The sequence below is a fragment of the Haemaphysalis longicornis genome, unplaced genomic scaffold (genome assembly GCF_048455015.1).
Source record: "Haemaphysalis longicornis isolate Haplotype H1 unplaced genomic scaffold, Haemaphysalis longicornis Haplotype H1 scaffold_6, whole genome shotgun sequence".
Classification (NCBI taxonomy): domain Eukaryota; kingdom Metazoa; phylum Arthropoda; class Arachnida; order Ixodida; family Ixodidae; genus Haemaphysalis; species Haemaphysalis longicornis.
The window spans coordinates 178,471,834-178,489,772 of NW_027526407.1; the positions used below are offsets into that span (position 1 = coordinate 178,471,834).

A 17,939-nucleotide genomic window follows, 5' to 3' on the forward strand; every position below is an offset into this window, starting at 1 on the left:
AAGCTCTGGGATTCAAGTGAATTCTTGTGAGAATGAAATCCCAGCTGGGGTGGCTGCTTTTCAGATGAAGGCCGAAAGATAAACGCCAGTGAGTTGAGATTTCGGCGCAGCAAAGCGTCGCCGGGGACACGCATCTTTACTGCCCCGCCCCCTCTCCCCCGACAGAACAAGCTTGCTACTCACACCCTCCGGTGGCATCGCGTTAGTTCTTCACGCCGAACACATTATCGGATAATTCCCCACGCATTTTTGAAAGCCATAATTATCGTTGCCTTCCCCCGTTATACTGATAATGGAGAGGAGTTTGAATAGGCAGCGGCAGTTTAGTGGCAGTCGTCTTCCAGTTTTCGACGTCCACTAAAGACCCTGGAGAGGCACGAGTAGCACCCCCGCCCCCTCTACCGAGGCGGCTGGTACCCGGGGGCTGAGGCCCCCCCCCCAAGCGACGCCACTGGCCGAACAGTATTTTTTTCAGGGCCGCTATATTAAAATGCCGAGCCATGTCGTACTATACCTTTTCCAGTTGCTTCGGGAAAGAAAACAACGTGGGCATGGCGTCAGGCTGTAGTCGAGTTCGTGTGCCCGTTCTCTGGTCTGCTTGTGCAGTTGACGGCGCAACAAGCAGGCATTTTGGCGGAATGCCCGCGAAACCAGCCCGTAAGTAGCATGCGCTATGCTGGAAAGGCGGCCAGTTGCCCGACTTCCGGGACGAGCGCTCGAACTTCCGGCGGCCGCGCCCTGCTCCGAGATCGCCTATGCATCTGGTTGGTACCACTGATCTCCCCTAGAGTTGCTGGATGGCGCTCGAACTTCCGGCGGCCGCGCGCCGGAGAGCTCGAAGCGCCATCCAGCAACTCTAGTCGAGATCAGTGGACCAACCATATGCATAGACATGAGTAAATGGAGCTTTCAATAGCTCCCCGGTACCACACGAAGTACAACCGGTTATACCCAATTGCAACAGTACAAAAATAGGGCCAACCGGCAAAGAGAATTTTGTCCACCCGAAGGTGGAGAGAAATTAACGGGAAAGACTTTCTTACGACCCACCGCCAGGGGGCCGAGCCCGGGGGGACCCCTCCTGTCCCCCCTAGGAAAAAAGCCGGATAGGGTGGGTTGCTGGGAACGGGAACTTGGACATCGGGATGGGTTATGGGAAAAAGGGTGGGAATGAGGGAAGCAATTTTGCTCCAATCTTTTTGTCTGACTCTCTTCCAAGACTGATTGCTCAGCGAGGGCATCAGACAGTGCCATTTTCCAAATGTGCGGTCCCTGCCACGGGTTACCGCTCACCCATAAGGTCCGATAACTGGGCCCCAACTGTCGGAGACAGGAAGTACCCTATTTAGTGGCGACGGCCAGGTCCCCCCCCCCCGACCCCCAGCTCTGCGGCCGATGCGTACTAACGTCCTCGATCAACTGTCCCGCACAAGGTACTCATAAATCACCAGTGAAGCTTTCCACTATACACGGGTACTTGCAACACCTGCTTTTCACGGTCTCCGGACACCGGAAGTTTGTATGCGAACGTGAACTGAAACCCATGTTGGCAAGCCGACACACGTTCGCAAGGGTCCCACTGGGTCTGCGAGCCATTTTCTCATGTCCTCCTCTGTGCCTACTCTTTCGCTCAATGGAACAAGAGTCTTTTGGCATTGCCGTGGTGTAGCGGCTCTGCAGAGGAGATCGGTCCGGGCCTACTAGCCGTTACTAAGCCAGGAGAGTTTCCCCGGTCGGTGTACTAACCGCACCTTTCCTCGTTTTCCCCGTGCGGAACACCCAGTAGCTCGTGGTAGCACGTCCCGTGGCAGCCAGAGAAGATCAATCTATAGGCCCCTCACAGCAAGGTTACAAGGGGGCGCGACCCCCCCCCCCCCCCGGCCTCATACGGACTGTACAACATCTGGCCCCATGACATTTGGTTACACGGGTATGTCACTCCCCCAGACTTATAGCGATCAGGTCGCTGGCCCCGCCAAAGCTTGCGGTTACAAGGGTCGCCACTCCCCCGGCCTGCAACGGTTTGCCGAATGTAATCGGTATTCCCAATGCAACGACTGTACGCTTGCTGCACTTGCTACTTTCGCAACTGGACTCCCCGGCCTCCTCCCACGCTGGATTACAGGGGTCGCCATTTTTCCCCAGCCACAGAAAGTCATAGTTGATCGATCTCGATCCGCTTTCCTGCTTCAATCGCATCACCAAGTGCCGGGTTGACACCCGAGCGCCCGACCTCCGCGTAGGACCTGATTCCAGTTGTACCAGGAACCTCCGCAGTGGCGGCCGTTTTGCACGCTCCCAGGGCAGGGATTGTGCGGCCTCCCCGATTCCTCGAGGAGTTCTCGTGGAATTACCGTACTTCCACGCTCTGGCCCCTATGACATTAGGTTACAAGGGTTTGTCACAACCCCCGGCCTGCAGACGAGTTCGCAAGTTCAACAGAACGAGCTCGAAGCTATGGTTACAGGGGTGTGCACGCCCCCGGCTCGGTAGTGGTCTACCCACTGCTTCAGCAATGGTACGCCAACACTACGTGCGAACTGTACCGCCTGAGCGCAGTGATTACGTTGCAACATTGACCCGCTGGCTTCCTCTCACGCTGGATTACAGGGGCGCGTTACCACCCCCAGCCTTTGGCCTCCTCCCACACTGGATTACAGGGGCTCGCTACTTCCCCTAGCCAAGAGAGTCATAGTTGCTCCACAAATACCATCTTTCGGGATACAAGGGATCCTCTGAGGAACTCCCTGTGGCTCTGCACACTCGCCCCCAATACTGAAGGTTACAAGGGCTCATCAAGTTCCCTCGGTCAGCAAACGAGTTCGCATTAAAGGCCCCTTCAATGCTCCGGTTACAGAGGTTCGCTACACCCCCGACCTCATTGTGTGTAGCCATGCTTCAGCATGGCACGATAAAACGAACTGTACCGCATGTACCCCTATGACTTGGGTTACAAGGGCTCGTCACCTCCCTCGGCGAGCAGATCGGTTCGTGTTTATAGGCCCCTTACTAGCTGCGGTTACAGGAGCTCGCCACTCCCCCGGCCTCATAGCAGCGCTCACATTTCTTCAGCAACCGTGCGCCACTATAACACAAACTGTACCGCTTGGTGCAGTTGCACTTCGCAACATTGACCCCCCGGCCTCCACCACACTGGATTACAGGGGCGCGTTACCACCCCCGGCCAAAGAGAATCATAGTTGATCCACAGAAATTTGCGACCGCAAATTTTGTTCGAATTACCATTCCAAGCACCAACCTCGGTGGCCACCCAGGCTGTCCGGGCCTGCGTCCGCATCACGCATCGGTGTTCTTGGAAGGCACTTGCCCTCAGAGTGCCTGGGAGTTGCTTAAGCTCCCATGGGCGTTGAATACCCAATACAGTGGGCCTGGCACACCACTGACTCCTGCCATTGCGACGGACCAAAGCAGGACAGCCGAAACCGACCGACACAGCCCAGTCCGCCGGCAGGGGGGGCCACGAGCAGGCCGGCAGTAAGATTTCCCCCCATATGCATAGACAATCTCGGAGCAGGGCGCCAGTAGCGCGACCGTGCAGCCAGTGCGGGAAGCCGCCGGGTAAACTCACCTCTGGGATGGAGGAGCAGCGGGCCCGTATTCACGTTCGCCGCTCCCTCAGTCCAGCCGTGGTAAACGACGGCGTTTTGTGCCATGTCGCCCGTCCTCCCAGCCAGATCGCGCCACGCTCTCACTTCGAAATCAGAGCGGTCGGGAGCGCTCCGAGTGGGAGGATAACGCTCCAAAAGAACCAACCGCAGGTGGTTCAAGCGCTCGAATTCTTCCAACCGAAGGCACGGCCGCTTTTCAGTGCACTCCAGAGCGCTCGTAAACGCCCAACCCAATACGCCATAAGTGGAGGGGCCAATACATTGAGAAACAAATTTTCAACAGCTGTGCAGCGACAAATCAAGGTATTTCTACAGACTTCAACAAGGCACCACCTTCCCACGGTGGATAAATTGGTGCTGTAGCAAATGTTATGATCCACAAGAATTTCTCCTTCACTTCCAACAGCCTTCTTAAAAGTTTAATGAAGAGTTAGAGAGAAACGTCGAAAAAGATATTCTCACTCATTCTCACTCAAATGTTCTTAGAACATTTGATAATACTTGTGTGTCCAGCAAATCAAATATAAATATGTCAGTACAGCATTTTTAAAATTTTCTTCCTTTGCTCACAAAACAAGAAGGTGTTGAAGGAATATTTCGTTTCAGCCAAGTCCTAAGAAAATTTATTATTGCACTGTCAAACGTAGTAATGTTTGTCCGATAAGAAGGCTTTGACTGTTGCATAAGGGGTGAGCATTTGTTCGAAAAAGTATAAATGAGTTTTAAGACGTGTTTTTATTGCGGTAATACAGATACAGCCTGAGACTTCTATGGTGCCAAACTACGGGTAGGCTGCTCGTATGATTCTTGTTATAGCTATTCGTTGCTAACATAATTGCAACCTAATTGCAATTGCAGTGCTAACCTTATTAAAATCCAACCTAATTAAAACTCAGTTGTTAGTCAGCGCTTGTCCTGTTTTGCCCTTCTCTTTGTCGCGCCTTTTTCTGCCCTTTTAGCCACAATGTCTCCATACAAACTTGGTCGCTTTTCGGTGCTCCTAAGATACAAATAAGAAGTTGCAGCATCAGAGACAGGAAATTTCGCATATAAAGAAAAATGTTTTTTTTTCTTGGCGATACTGGTAATAATAAAAAATGCCTAATGATTGGGCTATGCACCCAATGATTTTGCGTGAAATTGAGAATTTTCGTTGAATTGGTACTCCCAAAGAGTTCCTAGTATCATACACTGGAGCTATTACTCAAAACAAGGAGGAATGTATAATTGTCAAACATTTACGATGCTGATGGCTAATCTTTCTTGCTAAAGCTTGTACTTTTGAATCCTATTTTGGCGATTCCGAGAAGTCCAAAAACAATTAATAATTTTTTCGCTGCAAACGAGGAGAAGTTTCTCGAAGGAGGACAATATTACTGTAATATAAAAAGCATGTCATAAATATTCACGACCACAGCAATCAGTTTACGCAATGTCCGAAAACAAAAGTATCGAATTTCCCTTTCATAAAAACATGATACTTTCTACGACCACGTTATCTAATTTTGGCACAGAAAATTTCGCGGATTGCGTTACGCCACACGTCGCGACCTTTTATTGTACTAAAATCAAACCTCGCAGTCAGTATGCGTGCACTAATTGCCCAAATTAGATATTCTTGAACAGTTTGGGCATACTATTACACCATTTTTGGAAATGCGAAGCTGCGTCGGGTCGATTATTATTACAGAAAGCGCCGTGGGGTCCTCCGGAGGACGTTGGCGGAAATGTGGTTTTATGCACATAGTGCACGTAACTTTGAACGGCAATCGTTGGCTATCAGATTTCACTCCTTACTTTATTGTGGGTTATGCAGCTTGTAAAAATAACTTCCATAATAGGAAAATGTCATCCCATATCTGCGTTGGAACAATTACCTAAATATCTCCCGTTGCAGTCCCCCAAGTTCAAAAATATTATATACTGTACAAAGTATTGTAGAGCCCTTTGGTCTGGCTTCCCAAGTTCTCGATAATAGGAACTTTATTCCTACAGCCCATCAAAACTTCGGAATACCAACCGAAACATACAAAATGTCACAGAGAGTACTTTGCAAAGAAAACTGGAGGGTAGTCTCCTTGGATTTAGGATGTGGCGTATATTTGACTCATTTGCAAGCACTTCAGTTAAGAAATTGTATACACATGCCAAAAATGTTTTCTCTGTGCAGTTAGTTCAAAACCGTTCAGGAACTTCCCTATAATGAACGTGGGAAGAGTGTAACAAGAATACTGGGGTTTCCATGAAAGAATCGAAAATGCCAAAAACATACTCGGTGGGCAGTTGCAAAGTGCTCAATACGGACGTTTCTGGCGAGCAATTTAGGTTTATGATTATAGGTCGTATCTCACATGTTTTTATTACCGTATGAAGTAGGGTACGTGAAATGGAACTAATGTACTTCGTAGACAGTAGAACTGATCAAACGAGAAATATTACAGCGCATAAGGCTCGCATTCCCACTGTTGCATCGGGATTACACTAAACTACATAATATTCCACATACTGTTAACCCCTTTGTTTCTTTGCTCTGTGATTCTCACAATTGATTTCCCAAATTCGCAGCATTTTTAAGGTTGACACTGCTGATATTGGCCCAGAAAATTTGGTCAGTGGAGCAATAGTTTGATAAGAAGCAGGTGATAAAAATATTGCGCAATAGAAGACGAAACAGGAAACGCAGAAAAACAAAGTTATGTAAAAGGTCAATTATTTGATATTTACAGAAACTCTACGTTAGAAACTCGTTTTACTAAGCTACATTAGAAAACTGGGTATCGTTAATGATTGCACTACCAGATAGGATGGGAATATTGGGATAAGACGGGGCTCACTGGGTCTAGAAGGAACATTTTACTTCCTCAGTTATAGTAAAATATTTGAAATGTTGCGGAAACATTTTTATTTTTATCCCATTTTTCTCATTTCTTATCACATTATCACCGTCTTATTTGGTAGTCCGATCATTAGCACTAAAACATGGTAACAATACCCAGTTTGCTAATATAGCTTATTAAAACAAGTTGTTTCTTGCGTAGAGTTCCTGTAAATATCAAATGTTTGATGTTTTACATAACTTTGTTTTTTTGCGTTTTTAGTTTCGCCTTCTTTTGCGCACTATTTTTATGACCTGCTCCTTATCAGGTTATTTCTATCTTGGCCAAATTTTTCTGAACCAATATCTGCAGTGTAAACAGAGAGAACACTGCGAATTTGGGAAATTAATTGTGGGAATCACAGAGCGAACAAGCAAATAGGTCAACAATATCAAGAATATATGAATTTCTGTGTAATGCCGATGCAGCAGTGCGAATGCGACCCTTGTGCGCCCTAATATTACTCGTTTCATCAATTAAACTGTTTACGAAATACATTAGCTACAGTTCGCATGCTGTAATAAAAACATACTCGTACTCTAATGAAAAAATGTGAGATACGACGTACAATCAAAATTTAAATTGCTCGCCAGAAACGTCCGTATTAAACACTTTGCAACGACCCACCGAGCATTTTTTGGCATTTTCGTTTCCTTCGTGGAAACGCCAATATTCTTGTTACACTCTTCCCACGTCCATTAAGAGGAAGCTCCTGAACGATTTTGAATTAACTGCAAAGAGAAAACATTTATGGTAGAATTTCTTAACTGAGGTTCTTGCAAATGAGTCAAATATATGCCACATTCTACGTTCAAGGGGAGTACCAATGAAGTTTGTTTTGCAAAGTTCTCGTTGTGACATTTTGATGATTTTTTTGTTAACCGGAAGTTTTGAAGGGCTGTCACAATAAAGTTCTTATTATCGAGAGGTTGGGAAGCACCAGACAACAGGGCCGTACAAATCTTGGTACACTAAACTATTTGTGAACTTGGGGTACTGCAACGTGAGATAATAAGCTATTTCTTCCAACACAAATACCGAATAACATTTTTCTTCTCTGGAACTTGTTTTTACAAGCTTCATAACCCACATGAAAGTAACAAGTTATATCTAATAGCCTAAGATTTCCATTAAAAGTTATGGGTGCCAACATCCTTCGAACGATCCCACGGCGCTTTAATTTATAATCGACGCGACGGAGCTGCGCAGTTTGAAAAATGCTGTAATAGTACACCTACACTATCCAAGAATATCGAATTTGTGCAATTAGTGCACGTAATCTGATTGCGGGCTTTGATTTATCAATAAAGGGTCGCCACGTGAGGCCTAACATGAGAAGCAAACTTTTCCGTGCCCAATTAGACAACCTGTTTTCAGGAAGTATCATGTTGTTATGATACAGAAATCCAATACTTTTGTTTTCGGAGATTGTGTGACCTGACTGCTGTGGTCGTAAATATGTACCACATGGGTTGTGTGTTACAGTAATTTTACCTTCTTCGAGAAACTTTTCTTCGTTTCCAGCGAAGAAATTATTAGTACTTCTCGGACTTTTTGGAATCGCCAATACGGCTCAAAGGTGAAAGCTTTAGCAACCTATTTTAGGTATTACCATGATTAAACGATTTTCCAATTTTACACTCCTCCTTATTTCAAGTAATAGCCCCTGTGAATGAAACTGGGAACTGTTTTTAAGTACGGGTTCATCCAACATTTCCGAGTTTCAGGCCAAATGTTTGGGTGCATAGCTGATACATTCAGCCCATTTTGTTGTTATCAGCATCCCCAAGAAACAAAAGCAGTGTTTTTATACACGAAGCTTGCTGTCTCTGATGCTGCAACTTCTTATTTGCATCTTAGGTGGGCCGACAAGGGGGAAAGTTGGTATGAAGACATGCTGGTTAAAGCTCAGACAAATGCGGGACAAAGGGACGAGCTACACAGGACAAGCGCGTAATTATAACTGAGTTTAGTTAGGTTAGGTTGCAATTAGGTTAGTACTGCAATTGCAATTAGGTTGCAAAGAGGTTTTTCATCGAACAGCTATAACAAGCACTATATATGAGCAGCCTTCGCGTAGTTTCGAACCACCGAAGTCTTAGGCTGTATATGCACTACCGCGTCTGAAAACACGTTTGGAAACTTGTATGTAGTTTTTTTTCAAACAAATTCTCCACCCTTATGCAATAGTAAAAGTCTTAGCATGGGACAAACATTCCTACTTTTGACGATGCAATAATAAAGTCTCTTAAGACTGTACATTGGTGGCGCAGTGGTTTCATTGACCAACTTAAAAACAGCGAAAGCTTGGTATGGTAAACACAATAAATAAAGTGGAACAAAACTTTGTATTCTTGGGAATGTCTTTCCGGCGGTGCATGTGATGATGGTGGATAACTACACCATCTAAGATATTTTTGACCGCTGTAAAAGGCAACATTGTGTCCAGCATAGCTGAAACAAATTGCGATTGATGCATTAAGTGCGGATGCCGTATTAGTTTGATAAATCAAATATTTTAACACGAAAGGTATTTATTCCCGGGTGCACCAAGATCTCTCCGGCGTCATATCCGTGACGTAAATGGCGTCGCCCAAAGAAGGCGCATTAAAGTGGCTGCGCCAGGATTCGAGCCACGAACTCTATCGCCGCAACAAGACATACCCAGCGCTTTGCTCATTGAACAACGAATTAAAGGATGAACAGGTCTAAGAACGGGCCTTATATCTTAAACACTACTTTCTTTATTGAGATGCCTTCTAGGAGAAGCGCAGCAAAATAGTTCATCGGGATACTAATAGGCGCCGACAGTTTGCGCCTCGATTCCAGCGTCTTTGTGTACGCGGGACGAGAGTGAATTGAGGCTCCCTCCACCACCTGCTGCTTTCGGTTTCAGTATCGGTTCTGTTTAGTTCGCACGAGTTGCAAGGGCCCGTGTTTTCAGTGGGATTTACCCAACGTTCCGGCGCGTGCAGTCAAGTGTATAATGTTGATGCGTCTAACGGTACCATACCGATGTAATATAAACAGCGATGTGCACGTTCATATGGATGCACAATAAATGCTCCTGTGGAGGCACATTTAACGTTTGTGTTTTAAGGATTCCTATGAAAGAGGCATCACCCACATTGTTTTGATAGCTACTCGAAATGGGCTAAGCGATTTGTGAAGCAGCATAGGGTAGGGGTAGTCTGTGTGAAAGTATTACTTAGGCAGACGAGGAGCAGGATCTGTCGAGAATGCCTAACATTGGACCAAGCAATGCAAAGTCTTACAAAGTTGGCCTATAATGAGGACATTTTCTATCGGCTCAGGAAATACGGTGATAAATTTTCAAGTGTTGGGTGAGGAACAACAATATCTGTTTGACTTAAGTAACTTTCAAGTTCAGGCCCACGAGTTGCAAGCTGAAGACGAGGCTCAGCAATGATGTAGAGCATGCCTGTTGTCACCGCATTCTCTACAACATGGGTGCGAATACGCGTGCAACTTTTTGATTTCTTTGCGTTTACACTACTCAGGCTTTCTCAAACTTTTTTGTTGCTTTTTGGGTCAAATTGACCCCGAACGCCACATTTATGTTTTTGGGGTATTTATTGCTGTCAACAAAACTTGGAAATTCATCCAAGTAAAAATTTCCCCTCTCACATTTTTATTTATCATAAGCTTTGTTCTCTACCTTCGGGAAATAAAAAAGCCAGTTTGGACTCTTATCTAAAAAAGCCATATGAGATATTGATATTTAACTCAGGGAAATAGAATATATTTCCAGTGTAGTTCCGCAAGCGTGTGTAAGAATACGAAAAATTCACCGTATAAAAACCGGTAGGCTGGAAGGCATAATGCAGGTTCAACACGGGCTTTCGCTGTAGTGGGAAACGTCGTATACGGTTGCGCATATTCATAAACTGTCCCTCGCCACCGCAAAACAAACATATACAGCTCTGCGCGAGGCGCTGTACCGCTCACACGCGGTGGTTCTGCGAGCCGCATCGTAAAGAGTGCGGGGAAACCAAACGCTTATCTCGGTTCGGCTGAGAGGGGTGGTTTCCCTGTGGCGCATGCGATCCGTTCGCGATACTCGGAAATTTCTTCTGCGAATGCACTGCCGGTCGTTAAATGCACTTTCGCGAAATCCTAGGACTGGCTTCGATGACCGCAATAAAACTTGCTTTACTGAAGCAGAATTTGGGATTTGGAGCCGGCACTCTTGCCGACATGCCGCTCACGTCACTTTTGTTCATGCAGGTTTTGGCCGCTCTTGGAACAGAAGTATGCTCCGGCGCAGTAGAAGAGAGCGTAGATTTTCGGTGCGGACCATGTTCGCTAACACCGCTTGCATTTCGCTCGTCTATGGCCACCAGCATGAGCCTCGTTGCTACCTTTAACGATTTCAAGCCAGTGAAGCTTCCAGCCGAAAAGATAACAGTTGAAGACCAGCCATCAATCTTCGGGCCGCAAGGACCACGTCACCACACCGGGGACTACTCAAGCGCGCAGCACTTTGGCTTCGTGGGATTTGGAGCCGGCACTCTTGCCGACATGCAGCTCACCTCACTTTTGTTCATGCAGGTCGGTCATTTTAGTGCTGCTACTTGTTCTGGGCTGCTATGTGCTCTGCCGGCTCCTCCCACGACGTTTTGTGTTGCCCAGCATTGTTACAAGCATGCCTGTCGGAAATGCTCCCGCATTTGGTTCCGCCTTTTTGCTAACAGAGTTGTTTACCTATGTTTGCTTCTACTGGCTTCTGGGGATGTGGAACTTAATCCAGTACAGGCCCTCTTACAAAAGACGAATTAGCCTTACTGAAAAGCCTCCAGGATGGCCAATCAGAAATAATTAACAAGTGGAAATCTATCGATGCGAGCTGTTCAAAGCATGAAGGAATGATAACGGAAATCAATGAAAAGCTAGGCAAAACTAAACAAGAGATTGAAGGACTAAACAAATCAGCATCGGAGCAGGCGAATGCGATCACTAGCTTGACACAGTGAGTTAAAGACTTGCAAAGTAGAAATAACAGATTAGAAAATCGCAGCCGACAGCAAAATCTTGTGTTTTATGTTGTGATGACAACAAGCGAGCCGAGACTTGGGACCAGTCGGAAAACTTGATCACAACTATTTGTAAAGAACTTCAGATCGATTTGCACTCCATACAGAATGCCCACCGCGTAGGCCGGTACACTTAAAGTGGGAAAAGACCTATTGTTGTGAATTTCTCCTCGTACAAAGAAAAACAAAGCGTACTAACTAATGCAAAAAAGTTTAAGGGCTCGCCTTACAGCGTCGATCAAGATTATTCTCCCGAGAACCGTGAAATACGTAAGCGTTTGTGGGAATACGAGAAAGCGAAAGGGACCGATAAAGACGAAGTAAAGCTTAAGGGTGACCGGATTGTCATCAACGGCCAAGCATTCGTTTTGGATAAGGAAAAAGGAGAAGTTGTGCAAGTGCGCAAACGATGACAAGTTCTTGTCAAAAGCGGTGCCCGTCGCGACCGTCGCAATTGTAATCAATTGAAGGAGCCTGGTAAATAAAGCCAAAGAATTTGCCGGTTTAATTCATTCTTTCAAAGCTGACAACGTATTTGGCACAGAGTCTTGGTTGAACCCGTCTATTCGCGATAGTGAAGTGTTTCCAGTAGATTTTATAGCTTATCGGAAGGACCGGCCCAGCTTAGGCGGGGGAGTCTTTGTGCTCGTTCACTGCTCACTTCGTTCATCGGCGCTTGATATTGGGCATGAGAAATTGGAATTAGTTTGTTGCTCCATTAGATTAGAAGATAATTCTTCTTTTGCTGCGTGGCGTTTTATCGACCACCTGCCTCCGACATGAGTTCATTACAACTTTTACATGAAACTATTTCCGAGATTTCTGGGGAAATCTTTCTTCTTGCTGGAGACTTTAACCTGGCAGATATGCTTTGGGATGACGGTGCATGAACGTGCAATACTGGTAGCCGTTTTAACAGTGCGATGAAGAACATAGTTATAGCTTTTGGGCTCTACCAGTGTGTACATCAGCCAACCCGAAATGGCAACATTCTAGACTTGATGTTTTGTGTAGCACGCACGAAGGCTGGTCTGGCAATCAGCATTTATTGACAGAGACGGGCGCTTATATACACAGCTTGGTAGGGGGCGTATAACAAGATACAGGCAAGCGTGCATGACTTCGCACGGTTACATCTCCCCTTTTTTTAGTTCTCTTTATTGAGGGGTTAGAAGTCTCTGTCTGGGTATCTTTTCGGTGGACGTTGTTCTCGCTGGCTTCTTCGCAACGGTTCGGGCTCCGATTGTTGCGGAGACGCAGACGCAGGAACAGACGCGTCGGTAGGCGCGCCGACTGGTGCGGACGGCTGGTGCGCTGGCCTGAGGTGTCCACGGGTGCGTTGAAGCTGACGACCGTACTCAGTTTCCACGACGTAGGAGCGTGGAGTAGAAGCCGTCTGGACGACTTCAGCGGGATACCACGTTTTTGCTGGAATGTTGTACACTGCGACACTGGATCCACGTGGCAACTCTAAAAGGTGCTTGGAGCTTCTGTTGTAGAAGGTCCGTTGTTTCTGGCGGATCTGTTGCAGTCGCTGCTTCACGTCTCGAGGAGGTATGACCCGTGGCTGGAGGTGGATGGCAGGAACGGGCAGCAGGCTCCTGGTCAACCTTCCCATGAGTCGTTGCACTGGAGACTGCAAACACGGGTCACGGGGAGAGTTCCTCCATTCGAGCAATGCAGCGCAAAAGTCTACCGATCCAAATGGATGCTTCTTTAGCAGTTTCTTGGCCTCTTGTACGGCTCTTTCCGCCATACCATTTGAGCGCGGTTGGTATGGACTGGAGCAAACGTGGTTGGTGCCAACATTACCGATGAAGTCTCGAAACTGCTGGCTGGTGAATGGTGGTCCATTATCGGTGCAGAGTTGGAGCGGAAACCCATGAGTCGCAAAGATGTCTGCGAAAGCGGAAATCACAGATTTAGCAGATGTCGACGTCACTGCTCTAATTTCAAAGAAGAAAAAATAGAAATCAACGACAACCAAGTACTCGTTTCCGTTGTGGTAAAAAAAAGTCGGCGCCAACGACCTGCCACGGTAATTTTGGAATTTCGTGGCTCATTAAAGGCAAACGAGCATTTCTGGGCCTGTGCTTCTGGCATACCGGGCAACGCCGCGCTGCTTCTTCAATGTCATTGTTTATGTTTGGCCAATACAGTGCAGTTCGCGTGCGTGCCTTCATCTTTTCCGATCCACCGTGCGCAGCGTGCAAATAACAAATAATCTCGCCACGCATCTTTGGAGGGATGATAAGGCGGTTACTGCGTAGAACCAAACCTTCTTGTGTGTGAAGTTTCTCTCGGAAGGTCCAGTAGTTGCGTAGTTCTGGGATGACGTCATTTTTGTTGTCTAGCCAAGTTGTGCTTGCGTAGTGGTAAAGTTGGAGCATTGTTGGGTCCTTGGCCGTCTCTTCTTGTACCTGCATCAGGCGCCTGTCTGAAATGGGCAGGTTAGCGATGACGTTGACGTGAAAGTGTTCATCCTGCTCCTTTAGAACGGATGCATTTGGAAAGCGCGATAACGCGTCAGCAATGAAAAGATCTTTCCCCTGCGTGTACTTAACTATCGGGTACTTTTGCAGGTTGAGGTGCATGCGCTGCAGTCGGAGGGGGCACTGATACAACGGTTTGCAAAAAATTGCTTCCAGTGGTTTCTGATCCGACTGCACTGCAACTTGTGGCTGCCCAAATAGGTAGTCGTGGAATTTTTCGCAACCGTGAACAATAGCCAGCATTTCGTTTTCGATCTGAGCGTACCTCTGTTGCGTTTCCGTTAGAGAACGAGACGATTACGCTAGGAGGTGGCCATTCTGAATTATTACTGCGCCAACTCCGCTTTGACTTGCGTCGACTGACAATGTGATAGGTTGGCCCTTCGTGAAGTACGCGAGCACTGGAGCTTTTGAAAGCGCCTCTCGGAGAGCCATGAAGCTCTGTTGGTGGCGGTCCTCCCAAACCCATGCGACATCCTTTTTCAAAAGCTCTCGTAATGGAGCGGTAACCATCGACATATTCGGAATGAACCGGGAGACGAAGTTGACCATACCCAGGAAGGTCTGCAGCTCTTTCTTGCCGCTTGGCGCTTTAACTTGTAGGATGTCGTGCAGCCTGTCCGGGTCCAAGCTCAGCCCATCACGTGTCAGAACGTGCCCTAGGTATCTGACAGTGTCCTGCAAAAAACGGCACTTTTTTCGATTTAGCTTCAAATTGTGCAGTCGGCATCGCTGCAGAACGTTTTCCAGGTTCCTGTCATGTTCCTCTTTGGTACGGCCCCACACAAGAATGTCGTCCATTACGACGGCAATACCTTCGAGGCCTTCCATGACCTTGTGCATTGCACGCTGGAAAACTTCCGGAGCAGACGAGATCCCGAAAGGCATGCGTCGAAACCGGTAACGGCCGTAAGGAGTGCTCATGGTGCAAATTCGAAAGCTCTCATCATCGAGCTTTATTTGCCAGAACCCTGACGCAGCGTCTAGTGTTGAAAAATACCGAGCACCGGCAAGGGACGGCGCGATATCTTCCAAAGTCGGCATGGGGTAGTGCTCCCTCAGTAGAGCTTTGTTTAGTTCTGTAGGGTCCATGCAAATTCGCGTCTTGCCGTTCTTTTCGACCACCACCATGTGGCTAGACCACTCCGTTGGCTCGGTTACTTGTTTGATCACCTGCGCTTGTTCCATGCGGTCCAGTTCCGCTTTAGTTTTTTCCTGTAGCGCTATTGGGATCCTTCTTGCCGGCCTAACCACGCCTTGGGCTTCTGGCTTAAGCTTCATGCGGTAGGTAACTCCTGTGAGCATGCCTAGACCGTTGAATACGTCTTCGTAAGGTTTCGCAACTTCGTCGAGCTGTGGTTGCTCCACCGCCGCGAGTCTGCGCAGTAACCCAAGCTGTTCTGAGACAGAAACACTGAGTGTTACGGGAACGTCGTCTTCAACGACGAAAAAGTTAGCTTCTAGGCTAGACTCAGTTCCTGCGACAACCAGGCGTATGCGTCGTGTTGCCTTTTTCTGGTGTCCAAAAAACGTATTCAGCATGACGTCGCAACTCTCGTCTCTTTTGGCGGTTATTTCATGCAGTTTCGTTTTCGATATCACCGAAGTATTGGCACCGGTGTCAAATTTGCACTAGACGGGCGTCCCTTCTATTTTCACTGCCGCTGACCAGCGATCGCCTTTCTCGGCGTTAAATGATAACGCGTCAATCCAGAAAGTTTCTTCCTGGGCTTCAACTACTGCAAGCCCGTCTGTGCTTACGCGCGCCTTATCACTATTCGTTCTGCACGTGACAGCGAAAGGATTGCTTTGGCCACACTTGTTGCATGTGCGTCTTCTAACCGGGCATCTGCGATTAGCCTCGTGCTTTCTGGCGCACCTGCCGCAATGGCTCAGTTCTTGTTCGGAGACTGCATTGATATTAGATTTGCCAGGAGCACCTGCTTGAATTGCCTCGCATTGCTCTTTGCCCTGTTATCGGGTGCGGCATATTTCCACTGTTTTGGCAAAATTCCCGTTCTCCGAAATAAGCCTTTCCTGAGGCTTTTTATCGTTCACGCCAAGGATAATTCTGCTCCGTAGCATGCGTTCTTCAATTTCGCCAAATTCGCAACTCTTGGCCAATACCCTTAGTTCGGTTAGCCAGTCATTAAAGCTTTCTCCGTCCCGCTGGTCGCGTATTCCAAAACAATACTCGTGGTACGCTAGGTTAAGTGACGGCTTGTGGAATGTTTCAAACTTCTTTAAGACTGCTATGTCCGACTTCTCTTCGCCTTCCTCAAACACAAACGTGCTGTAGGTTTTATGAGCATCCTCTCCAATAACCATGAGAAAGGTGGCGGCCTGTACCTCTTTAGGCTGCTGGTTCAGGAAGGTAGCCGCGGCGAACAGCTCGAACTCCTGCTTCCACGTTGTCCAGCTCTGCCACACGTCCGCGGAGGTATCAAGGGCTTTTGGGGGTGGAAGTAGCGTGGTGACCCGGGCTGCCTGCTGACGTGGTGGGTCGGCCATGGGAAAGTTCTGCGAAGCGAAGCTGAAAGCCACCCGGCGTGGCTTGCTATTTCGTAGATCCGCTGCTGTCGGCCGCCGCTGCCGCTCTTGCTATCGGCCGTCGTCGCTCTTATCGGCCACCGCTGCCACCATGTCGCACGCACGAAGGCTGGTCTGGCAATCAGCATTTATTGACAGAGACGGGCGCTTATATACACAGCTCGGTAGGGGGCGTATAACAAGATACAGGCAAGCGTGCATGACTGCGCACGGTTACATTTTGTAATGTCCCCACTATTGTAAATTCTGTGGATAACGTTCCCGGTATAAGTGATCACACCGCTGTCATCGCGAGTATCAAGTTTGAAAAGAACAAGGCAAAGAAGAAACCTACAAGGAAGGTATTTCTTTTTGGTAAAGGGGACTACTCAGCGATGTCACAGGCGCTTTCAAATCAGCTGCCTGTTTTCGAATGCCTTGCCGAATATTCTACCACACAAGAATTCTGGTGTGCTTTTAAAAGTAAAGTAATGGAACTTGTAGATATTTACATACGAAGTGTGCATTCTCGTGGGATGAAAAGCCGCAAGAAACCTTGGGTTACCTCACAGTTATTAAAAATAATTAAAAACAGGCAGCGAGTATACCGTAGCTTCAACGAAAAAAACACGAAAAGAGACGACAAAAAGACGAAAAAACACTTCGACAGGTTAAATAAGTGCGCTAACGCGTAAATACAAAGTTATGGCAAAAAACGCGAAGGCGGGATACCTAAATAGGCTAAACGAAGAAATGAAAACAAAGCCCAAAATGTTTTGGCGGTACTTAAAACGTTGCGGGTCGGATACTACCGGTAATAACAAAATCCAATATAATACTCCAGTGTTCTCGGAAGATATAGACAAGGCGAACTGCCCTTATGAATAATTTTGTTCTGTATTTTCCCAAAAAACTGATGAATACTGTGATATCCGATGTGTATTTCCCGTACCCTGAATGCAGCCTATTGAGCTTAGCGTGAACGGCATTCAAGCCTTTCGAAGTAATCTCGATCATCACAAAAGCTAATGGTCCTGACGGCACTCATCTGCGTGTTTAAAAACATTGTGCTTCTCCTGTTTTCATGTATCTTTACTTAATTTACTCGAAGTCTTTATCTACTGGTGTCTTACCAGATGACTGGAAGATGGCACACGTTGTACCGATCCACAAAGGTGGACCCAAAAAGGAAGCTGTCAACTATAGACCAATTTTATTAACATCAATTGCCTGCAAAGTACTTGAGCACATCTTGTACAAGAAAATAATGCGACATATAACACAGCACAAATTGTTAATAGAAAACAGCATGGATTCCGTAAAGGGCTATCTTGTACCACGCTGCCCGTTGAATTTTAT

General features: G+C 47.0%; 1 protein-coding gene across 1 annotated transcript; it reads right to left on the reverse strand.

Annotated features, from left to right (window-relative positions):
- Positions 1-12,623: 12,623 nt before the first annotated feature.
- LOC144142085 (uncharacterized) lies at positions 12,624-16,710 on the reverse strand. Its single transcript, XM_077673508.1, has 2 exons — positions 16,401-16,710; positions 12,624-13,458 (listed from the first exon to the last, which is right to left on the reverse strand). The coding sequence occupies exons 1-2, from the start codon at positions 16,560-16,562 to the stop codon at positions 13,276-13,278; spliced, it is 345 nt and encodes a 114-aa protein (XP_077529634.1). The 5' UTR covers positions 16,563-16,710; the 3' UTR covers positions 12,624-13,275.
- Positions 16,711-17,939: the final 1,229 nt, after the last annotated feature.